At 43.7% G+C, this 10,608-nt stretch overlaps 1 protein-coding gene across 1 annotated transcript in view; it reads right to left on the reverse strand.

The window, feature by feature from the left end:
* Positions 1-6,354: 6,354 nt before the first annotated feature.
* The window catches only part of LOC107390226 (pyridoxal kinase), a 13,922-nt gene continuing 9,668 nt past the window's right edge, over positions 6,355-10,608 (reverse strand). Inside the window, exons 8-11 of the mRNA XM_015966823.3 lie at positions 10,562-10,608; positions 10,208-10,344; positions 10,055-10,121; positions 6,355-7,456 (exon numbers count right to left, since the gene is read on the reverse strand). The exon at positions 10,562-10,608 is cut by the window's right edge and continues 65 nt beyond it. Coding sequence (XP_015822309.1) covers positions 7,320-7,456; positions 10,055-10,121; positions 10,208-10,344; positions 10,562-10,608 — 388 coding nt within the window. The 3' untranslated portion in view covers positions 6,355-7,319. The remainder of the gene's footprint in view (positions 7,457-10,054; positions 10,122-10,207; positions 10,345-10,561) is intronic.

Consider the following 10,608-nt stretch of genomic DNA (forward strand, 5'->3'; position numbering starts at 1 on the left):
TAGGTGAGATTTAACATTTTCCTTTAAGAGCATTACTATTTTTTGGTTTTTGTTGTTAGTCTGTGTAAAAAGATGTAACCTAAAACAGGAACTGGAAAGACTGCAAGTAGAAGAATAGAATAGAAATTGAATAGAAAATCCCTTTATTGTCCCTCAGTGGGGAATGCTTGGTGTCATGGCAGCAATTACAATCATTATAGGAGCAAAAAAGTAGCGTAAAAAACAAGAATAAAGAGTCAACAACCAAAATAAATAAATAAATCAGCCCCCCTAAAATATCCCTAAACCCCAAATTGGGTGAATTTTTTTCCAGTAAAAATTTTTTAACTTTAAAAATTGTGCAGATGTTCGTGAGCTGTCGCTGGCAGTGGTAGACTGGTAATGGGGGAACGGGAGATTTCCTGTGGCCTTGTCGTTAATCTTGCCCGCTCAGTGATTGTTGGTCATGACATGCGTAATTAATAAACGAGCAACCCCAGAGCGCGCTACCGCACCACCGCACCTCTGACTCCAGAGGCAAAATGGACCGAGACGGGCCAGGAAAGGCGACGTTAAAAAAGAAGACAGCTCTGGCCACAGATTCATGTCCAGGCTGGCCTGTGTGTGATCATGTTGGGAGAACCGGGTTAAGGTGGAGTTTTTGGGCCAGTTGAATTATCGATGCTGGGTGCACCGGGTGGGCTGGAGAGGGAGAAACAGCAGCTGTCAGGAACTGATCATGATGATCAGGTGCTGATGACCTAATTATCATACTTATATCCTTTTTAGGGACAGAAAGCAGTGCTTTGGGCTTTGGGCCGGTATCAGGACCGCAATTTGGGGTCCAAGGCGAACACAGACACGAGGCCCCCTTACACAAAATTTTTGACAATCTTACCTTTAACTGGATTTGCTAAACTCTTCCCTCTTCTGACATAAGTTATTTTCCCTTTTAGTCATTTATTAGTCCTCCTCTTTCCCTCCCTTTGAGTGCCTTTAATATTTGCTCTGCTTTCTTTTTCCTGTCAGTGCTCCTGTGCTTTTGCCTTTTTTTTTCTATTTTCCATTTTGGTCTGTTTTCCTCCCTTTAAACATTTTCTACAGTCTTTCGTTTCTGCTTCCTTTTAATGTTTACATCGAAAAAAGACGTCACATTTGGAAGTGAAGATAAACGCTTTTCTAAAGCAAGCTGCTTCTTTCTCTTATTGGAGCCACTAGGATAACTCCATGTCATGCTTAATGTTTTGACTACCGCTTTGAGTTTGTTAGGAACGCTCCCGCCTCTCTTCTTCTTATTATTTGAGGTCTTATGGCACTTGGCAGACAACAATTTGGTGCATTACTGCCACCAACTGGATTGGAGTGGAATGACTACCAATCACTTCCTGTTTGTGCATCGGTGTCTTAAAGGAATAGTCCACTGTGCCATTAACAGAGGGGTGCCAGCGGTCAGGGCTAGGGGGGCCCCAACATAAGGGGGCCCCAGGCGGCCACCGACCTATTCCTAAAGCCGGGCGTACACTGTGCAACTTTTTAACTTTTTTGAGCAGATTTTTCACTCGTGCGAGAATCCACGAGATCGGGGCGAGTTTTGCGCCGAGCGTCGTGTAGTGTACAGGGGGTTACGAGAGGCGATTAACACCACGTGACCATCTACTGATCGACAATCGTGAGGTCGCACGGACTTCTGGCGTGTTTAATATTTTGCTCGTCCCTCGTGAGGGTATCGCACTGTTGAAGCGGCGCTGCGAGCAGCTGCGACCCAAAAAGTATCAGAACCGCTCACGGCGCATGCGCAATCCTGCATCAATGCCGCTCCCCCGCTATTTCCCTAATAACACACGTTGTTCGTTTTTGTTTCTACACGTTTTTTTACTCACAAAGATTGTCAAGAAAGCGTGTTTGTCGTGTTCATGTCAAATTAAACTGATCACTAAACACAGATTTACTTTCTTTATTTCGTTTTCCTCATCCAACCCCCATAAATCCCTGTGTGTCCTCCTGCAGCACTCCCGAAGGACAACAGGCAAGACCAAAAAGTCTGACGTGTTGAGTAAAAACAGCTATTTTTAGCATATTTTTAGGGCCGACGTGTTGCTACCAGACGTACAATGTGAGCAGTCAGGTCGCATGCGAGAACTGGGTCGTACAGTGTGAGCGCAGGACTCGTGAGATCTGCCCTGCGAGGAAGTCGTACAGTTTGAGCTGAAGCTGAGTGCTACGAGTGAAAAAGTCGCACAGTGTACGCCCGGCTTAATGGTAAAACTGCCACTGGCCACTTCTAATTATAACCTCTCAGCATCCCGGAGTCAAGGATGACACAAAGGTAGGTTTCATTCACATCTTTAGTCACCAACTCTGAGCTCTCTGCTCAGGGTTGGCTGCTAAAAGCAGTTCCAAAGTGCCAACTCATTTACAAACCAACAGTAAGCTCCCTGCTCGGAGCTGGCTGCTTTGTGCAGTAGCAAGGCGTCAACATTTACATGCAAACAGTCAAAAGAACCTGGGTGTGAGTGTGGCCTCTTTGTGGTCCCCCACAGCAGCATGTTTTAGTCTATAAAGTGCTATATAAATAAAGTTTGAGTCAAGTCGAGTTGTTCTTCTTGCCACTACCCAAAGCTTGTGACCATAAGTGAGGAAAAGAACGTAGATCAACCGGTGAATGTTCCCCACGACACACTGGTACAACGCCTGCATCGCTACAGATGCAGCACCAATCCATCTATCGATCTATCGCTCCATCTTTCCCTCACTTGTGAACAAGACCCTGAGAAACTTGAGGCAGAACCTCATCCCTGATCTGGAGAAGATATTCTACCCTTTTCTGACTCAAGACCATGATCTCAGATTTAGAGGAGCTGATTCTCATCCCAGCTGCTTCACACTCGGGCAATAGCTCCCATCATGTTAATGTAATAATTACCTCAGGCATTCACCACCCTCCCTCGTTTAAAAACAGTGATTTAAATGTCACGTTCATAAGTGGGCAAACTATGACCCAATCCACTTGCCACCCAAGAGTACAGGCTAGGAACATATGCCAAAGATTACATAACATACTAAAATACCATTTTGTCACAAAAAAAGCTATTTATTTTAGTTATTGCTTGATATTTAGAACTAAAGAATGATCAATCTTTACAGGCCTGTTGCGCCGATTCTCCTTTTTGATATAGAAAAGACATGAATTCTTGTAGACAGCTGTAGATATTTGATTATTGAGTCAGAGTGATGAGCCTACCGCCCCCTAGTGCTGTGTGTATAAATGCATCTAAACCAGAAGATTGGGTCCGCCTTAAGGAAGTTTGCTGAGGCTCCACTCTTTGCAGTTTGAATGTATTTACTGCACTTGTTGGGGTTTCCTCACACCATCTTAAACAGTTCTGTTGAATTAATTTGCAAGTCTTAATTTATTAAGATGGGAATTGTCTCTTTTATAGATCCTATTCTACATAGCTGTGAACTCGATTCCCTGTGAGATCTCCATTGTGTCTCCAAACTGAGCTTGACACACATAGAGGCTAAGTTGGACACAAATAATAACCCGCCTGGTTATCTGGGCTAATGCTGGCTATTCTTGTTGTGGATTAGTGCTGGTGAAACAGAGCAGTGTGGCCGCAATCGAACATCTGGCACGTTAACAAAGACTTTCTCCCCTTTATATTCTATAATGTTTTTAATAAGTTGGTAAAATGTCATGGTCTTGAGTCGTAAATAGGTAGAATCCCTTCTCCAGGGGCGTGTCCAGGCAGTGGCCTGGGGTAGCACATGCCACCCTTGTGTAACATCCAGCAATGGTCAGTTTTCACCTACGTATTGACCTACATGCCATCGGTCATCTACAGACATGAATCTGCCTCTGTGCGTCTCTTAATCTTCCAAGTTGCAAGAAAAGATTCGACACTGCGTGTTTACACTCAGATTGTCAACATCATGTTCCCTTCTCAAGGTCCTTCAGTGCCGAGCCTGTCTGCTTATCTAGTTAAAGTTAGACATCATGACACATAGATATTTTCTTACCCACAAATCAGAGCATCCTGTATCTGAAAGAAGCCGTGATGTTCTGAGGTTTGCTTGTTAACACCCCTTAACATGGCACCTTCCGATTGAACAAGTATTCAATTCAGTTCAATTTATTTATAAAGCGCCAAATCACGACAAGAGTCGTCTCAAGGCACTTCACATAATAAACATTCTAATTCAGGTCAGTTCATTAAGCCAATCAGAAAAAAAGGTTTTCTATATAGGAACCCAGCAAATTGCATCAAGTCACTGACTAGTGTCAATGAATATACAGCAATCCTCATACTAAGCAAGCATAACGCGACAGTGGAGAGAAAAACTCCCTTTTAACAGGAAGAAACCTCCGGAGGATCCTGGCTCAGTATAAGTAGCCATCCTCCACGACTCACTGGGGATCGAGAAGACACATACACACACACACACACACACGCACACGCACAAACACACACACAAACACAAACACACACACCGAGCAATGTGTCCATGGTTACACCGTGATGTCTTAGTAAATATTCTATTTGGCGAGAGATAAACTTTATTGTATTTATCCTAGTGAATCTATTGTTAAACGGGTAAACTAGCAGTAGCACATCCAACGTCAAGGAATCAAAAAGTTATTATCAGGAGAGGGAGAAAGTAAACCATAACCTGAGAATATAAAACAGAGCTCACTTCACCGTGAGTCAGTTCTAGAGAAAGCTACGGAACGGCCGTCCAGAACGAAACCTCTTTAACCCAGAGCGTTTTTTAACAAGCTGTCAAAAAACCCTGCTACACGCTGAAGCTGACACAGCAAACGGTTCCTGCAGAACAAAGCTGATACAGTTCCGACTCCCCAAGAGTCCTTCTAGACGCAAACGACTCCATCTATCTGTTGGGACTCGGGAAACATCTCTGGACTGGAGAGTCGGTGCTGTGGTTAATCTACTGAACCTCGGTGCCCAGAGGTCATCCAACCTTCCTGACCTCTGGATCTGCGAAGAGGGTCTTCCAAAAGGGCGAGGTAGACACAGCAAGAATCACGTCTCATGTGGTTTTGATAAGAATCAACTTCCTAGTTAATGCAAACCAAATTCTTTTTTTGTTTAACACCCAGAACTCAGTTCTTCTAGATACGAAGGTTCTGGTAACCTCACATTCACACACAGTCACCATACATCACATCCCATCCACCTGGACCCATTCACCACAGTAGTCTCAGTTAACTTGTTATGTTTTTAATTGTTTGGAAAATAAATTCTTACTTCTTAAAAACTTAAAACTCTCTTCTTGAATCAATACGAAGTGTCCTACAATCCCTGAATAAACAAAGAATTGTAAATCTTCTGGTTAAAACATTCAAAGACCAATCAGACGGGATTCCCATATTTATATGGAAATTCACATCACACTGGTCAGTGTAGGGTAGTATAAAAAGCTTTAAAAGCACCCAAATACATACAATAATTACTACGCTACACTTGGAATCTAATTGGCCACCACACTAATTTACCTTTAAATAGGCTTTTCATTGTCCACAAAAGGCTTGGGGGTAAAACAACAAAAGCATAACCATTGGTGCCACCCTTGCACAAAGTTGTGCCTCACCTGGGCCACCTCATTTTAAAAGATCTGGACACGCCACTGCGAGGTCCTGCCCCAAGTGAAGGAGTTTAAATATTTCTCTTGTTCATGAGTGAAAGATGTAACGAGACATCGATGGGCAGATTGGTGCTTCGTCTGCAGCGATGCGGGCGTTGTATCGGCCCGTCATGGTGAAGAAAGAGCTGAGCCAGAAGGCACAGCTCTACATAAACCAGTCGATCTACATTCCAATGCTCACCTATGGTCATGAGATTTGTGTAGTGATACGAGCGGCCAAAATTAGTTCTCTCTGTGAGGGTGAGAAGCTTGGTCACCCGGGAGGGGCTCGGAGTAGATCCGCTGCTCCTCAACGTCGAGAAGAGCCAGTTGAGGTGGCTGGGGCATCTAGCTAGGATGCTCCCTGGTGAGGTTTTCTGGACAAGTCCAACCGGGAGAAGACCTAAAGGAAGACCCAGGAGGGTCTACGTCTCTCAGCTGGCCAGGGAACGCCTTAGGATTCCCCTCGGAAGAGCTGGCCCAAGTAAGTAAAAGTAAGTAAATAAGTAAGTAAAAGTTTATTTATATAGCACCTTTCACAGATATAAATCACAAAGCGCTGAGGGGAAGGGAAGTCTGGGCCTCTCTGCTTAGGCTACTGCCCCCGCGACCCGACCCTGGTTAAATGGAAGAAAATGGATGGATGAAATTGCAGTTATGTTACAATAAATCCGGTTATTTCTGGCTGAATCTTATTTAGGAAAAACCTCATTAAAACGATTAAAACACACATTTCAGTAAAATATTAGTCATTTATTATCTCCAACAGAGCAACAGTTAAAGGTTTGGCACTTGACTCACTAACACTATGTGTGAAATCTGCTTTTTAGTGCACAAAAACATTCACTAACCCTGTTAAGGCTCAACGCCGTGGTCTCATAGACTCTTCTAGTGAGATACGACAACAACCCCAAAGCGGAAATATTCTGCATCATTAACAAATATATTAAGAATTATCTGTGCAAATACCTCAATTTGAGATAGAACATGGGTCTAACACGTTGCACACCTGCTAGTTCAACAGAGCGTTGCATAATTTAAAAACAGCAATTCAAAAATAAGTTGATTTAATAAGATTTCTCACATCAGCTAGTGACACTTTCATCATTTAAGTTACATCTGTTCTAAAAGTGAAATGAACCAGGTTAGTGAAACTAGGACACTTCTGCATAAGAATACATATCTATGATTATTTACTGAGGCTTTAAAACAAACAGGAGCATCTTAAGCACACGGCATGCTTTTGTAGAAGTACATTTTCATCTGTGTTACGTCTGTTGAGTATGTTCTGATCTAACCACACGCGTGCTTACAATGCCGTGTGAGCAGTCCTTATCTACTGGTCACATGGTCATGCACAAATCAACATTCTTCTGGAAATCTGGAATGAGTCGTATCATAAAAAGGACTTACTTTTCACTTTAATAAAATCTATTCCAACACACGTTACTCCTTCTGAAACCTAAATGCAGTTGTTTTGTTTTTGTTGAGGGGCAGATGATGTCATAGAGACACAAACGGCAGTGGTACCAGTGTGTTTGTGAGGAGAAACTACATACAGCCCATCCTGGTGATGTGGTTTTCTCTCTTGGAGTTTTTTTTAAGGCAGAGACACGAGACTGTCTTGTGTGAGAATCCTAAAAGGGTCCGGAATGACCATGCGGATTTGTTACGACATGTGAACGCTCACAGAAAGTCTACTGCTTTTGGTCCGAGGATGTTTGTAAAACCGTTGCTTCTATTATGATCGCAGGATTCTCGATATCAGCTTTGCTCTGGACCATTCTCAGCTCCAGCTGAGCAGGACTGGGTTTGTTCCCAGGACCAGCCACCTCTGGAAGACAAAAAGAGCCAATCAAAGTCACATTCCCACTTCCTCTAAGTTTTAACAAACTCTACTAGAGGTGGTGGCTGGAATATGAAATGGGACACTTCATCAGTCAGATGTGTCTTTTTGTTAATGTTGCACCAAAGCAAACCCTAACCCTTGGATCAGATTCTGTCAACCTAATTTAGCTGTTAGCCACATGCTAGTTTGAGACATGGTTTTCCTGAAAAGGTCCCAAAATTCAGAACCACATTTATCTTGTTGTTGAATAAACACAGCTTAGGGTGTTAAATGTACCTAATCGTGTGTGCAGTTCCTGACCTGCTTCCCTATGTAAAGTAGTGATGTTGTAACGACACCGACAGAACGAGTCCTTCTAAGAAAAGCTGCATCAATGTGTCAGAGGTGTAGACACACCCCCTTATACCTGGATGTCCCAACCCACTTCTGTTTCTGCAACATATATAAATACTACCCTGAGCTACTGCTAGTGCCAGCCGGACTCAATGCTAATGCTAGCACCAGCCTGACTCAATGCTAATGCTAGTCTGAGCTACTGCTAGCGCTATCCTGTCTTAATGCTAACGCTAGCCTGAGCTACTGTTAGCGCAAACATGGCCAAAAGCTAACCTAGCCTGAGCTACTGATACCACCAGCCAAAACTACTGTTAAAGCTAGCCTGAGCTAATGATAGTGCTATCCTGAACTATGGCTAACACTAGCCGGTCCTACAGCTTGCGCTATCCTGACTTATGGCTGACGCTAGCCTGAACTTCTGATAATGCTAGCATGAGCTACAGCTAATTTCATATTTGGATGAGATGAAAAAGAAGAATATCAGACCACACATGTAACTTTTCAGGATTCAGAATATCCAGACTTTAAATAAATGCCAGACAGATCCATGGCATGCCTACTGATTTACCTAGATACTGAACTACAGCTACAGGCAGCATCATAGAGCCATCAGGGTAAACCGGCCAATCAGCAGTCAGCTTCTTTATTATTCATGTACTGGCCGAGAGGACGGGGCAAACCAGTATTTACATTGTAGGGCTTTATAATGGGGTTGTGTTTGGCCATTTATTAGGGCTCCTGGGTCATTTCAAGATTCAAGATCATTTTTATTGTCAATGCACAGGTGCACAACGAAATTGACTTTGTACTCATCATGGACGTAATTTTCACTTTAGAAGTGGGGGGACACGGGGGTCTTTACAGTATGCTCTAATGGGAAACAGGCTTCAACACAAATGGTTGTTTTCCGCTTGGTCCTAAAGCTCAACTAGTGTCAATTTCATATAGCGTAATATTGTTTTTGGATGGTAAAATGTGCAGGGGTCAAAACTTGACTTTGGAAAAAGTGGGGGGGGACATGTACCCCCTGTCCCCCCCCCCCCCCCAAATTACGTCCAAGGTACTCATTAAAGACAGCTCAAGTGAAGCTGGGAGGACACTGTGCGACTTTTTCACTCGTAGCACTCAGCTTCAGCTCAAACTGTATGACTTCATCGCAGGGCAGATCTCACGAGTCATGCGCTCACACTGCATGACCCAGTTCTCGGATGCGACCTGACTGCTCACTGTACGTCTGGTAGCAACACGTCGGGCCTAAAAATATGCTAAAAAAAGCAGTTTTTACACAACACGTCAAAACTTTTTTGTCTTGTTTTGCCTGTTGTCCTTCGGGAGTGCTGCAGGAGGACACACAGGGATTTATGGGGTTGGATGAGGAAAACGAAATAAAGAAAGTAAATCTGTGTTTAGTGATCAGTTTAATTTGACATGAACACGACAAACACGCTTTCTTGACAATCTTTGTGAGTAAAATAACATGTAGAAATAAATACAAACAACGTGTGTTATTAGGGAAATAGCGGGCGAACGGCGTTGATGCAGGATTGCGCATGCGCCGTGAGCGGTTCTGATACATTTTGGGTCGCAGCTGCTCGCAGCGCCGCTTCAACAGTGCGATACCCTCACGAGGGACGAGCAAAATATCAAACACGCCAGAAGTCCGTGCGAGCTCACGATTGCTGATCTGTAGCTGGTCACGTGGTGTTAATCGCCTCTCGTAACCCCTCTCGTACACGACGCTCAGCGCAAAACTGGCCCTGACGTCGTGGATTCTCGCACGAGTGGAAAATCGGCTCAAAAAAGTGAAAAAGTCGCACAGTGTACGCCCGGCTTAAGGAGGTAGTAAAATCTAAGTAAAATAAAATAACAAGGCTAAAACAGAAGTCACTCTCTCTCTCTCTCTCTCAAACACACATTTTGAGTTGCAACAAAAGTTTCTTATGCTTGACAGGAACACAAAGATCAGTTTCCTGGTGTGAAAAACATTATTGGACCCCTTTCACGATGAACAGAAGAAAAGGTCCTTGCTTTCTGAATCTCTGGGATGTTTCTGTGAAAGAAGACGGGATGCAGCCAGCTGCGTTTGAAGTGTCAGCAGCTCCACACCCTGCAAACTACAAGCTGCCATATTCCTGTTATTTGTGTAAATATGGTACCAACAGCAGAGGAAAACAGGGAGTGTCTTCATCTGGCGAACAACTTAGAGACAAAGTAAAGATCTCCTGCGAGACAAGAAACAAACCCTACCATTGGCATAAGTGATGGTCCTCATAATGACATGGTGCATCACTGAAGCAGTCTTTTCACAGGCAATCTGGGGTAAAAACACAATGACACTGTTACCATGAACTGCTCTGTTGTGTGTGGTTCCATCAGCTTTTCACTGAAAACACAGGTGACCTTTAGGTCCTTTGGGTGATGGTGAGTCCAGGCCAGCAACATGGCAGCAAACAGGTCCCCCGTCCCCACAAACACAGCGTCAACTTTAGGGATGTCCAAACAAATTTTCTGACTAATGCTGGTCCCATCTGGTTTTCCTGCAGAGAAGAAGAAAGATGATCAAAAATGAGGCAGATGGCGGTTAACTTGCACTCAGCGTGAATCTAAATATTTAGAAAAGAGTCTCCATCTGGGACTCGCACATATGCTCTCCTGCTAGGAGTATAGATCCAAACGTTGCTGCAGCGTTTCATAAAAAACGGCTTCTTTAGCAAAGAGGAAGTAGAAGTAGAGAAATGTGGCTCGGTACTTTACTTATATTCTGGCTCCCGAAGGCCACCAGGAACTGGTCCCCCTGTTTA

This window comes from Nothobranchius furzeri, chromosome 14 (assembly GCF_043380555.1).
Source record: "Nothobranchius furzeri strain GRZ-AD chromosome 14, NfurGRZ-RIMD1, whole genome shotgun sequence".
NCBI lineage: Eukaryota > Metazoa > Chordata > Actinopteri > Cyprinodontiformes > Nothobranchiidae > Nothobranchius > Nothobranchius furzeri.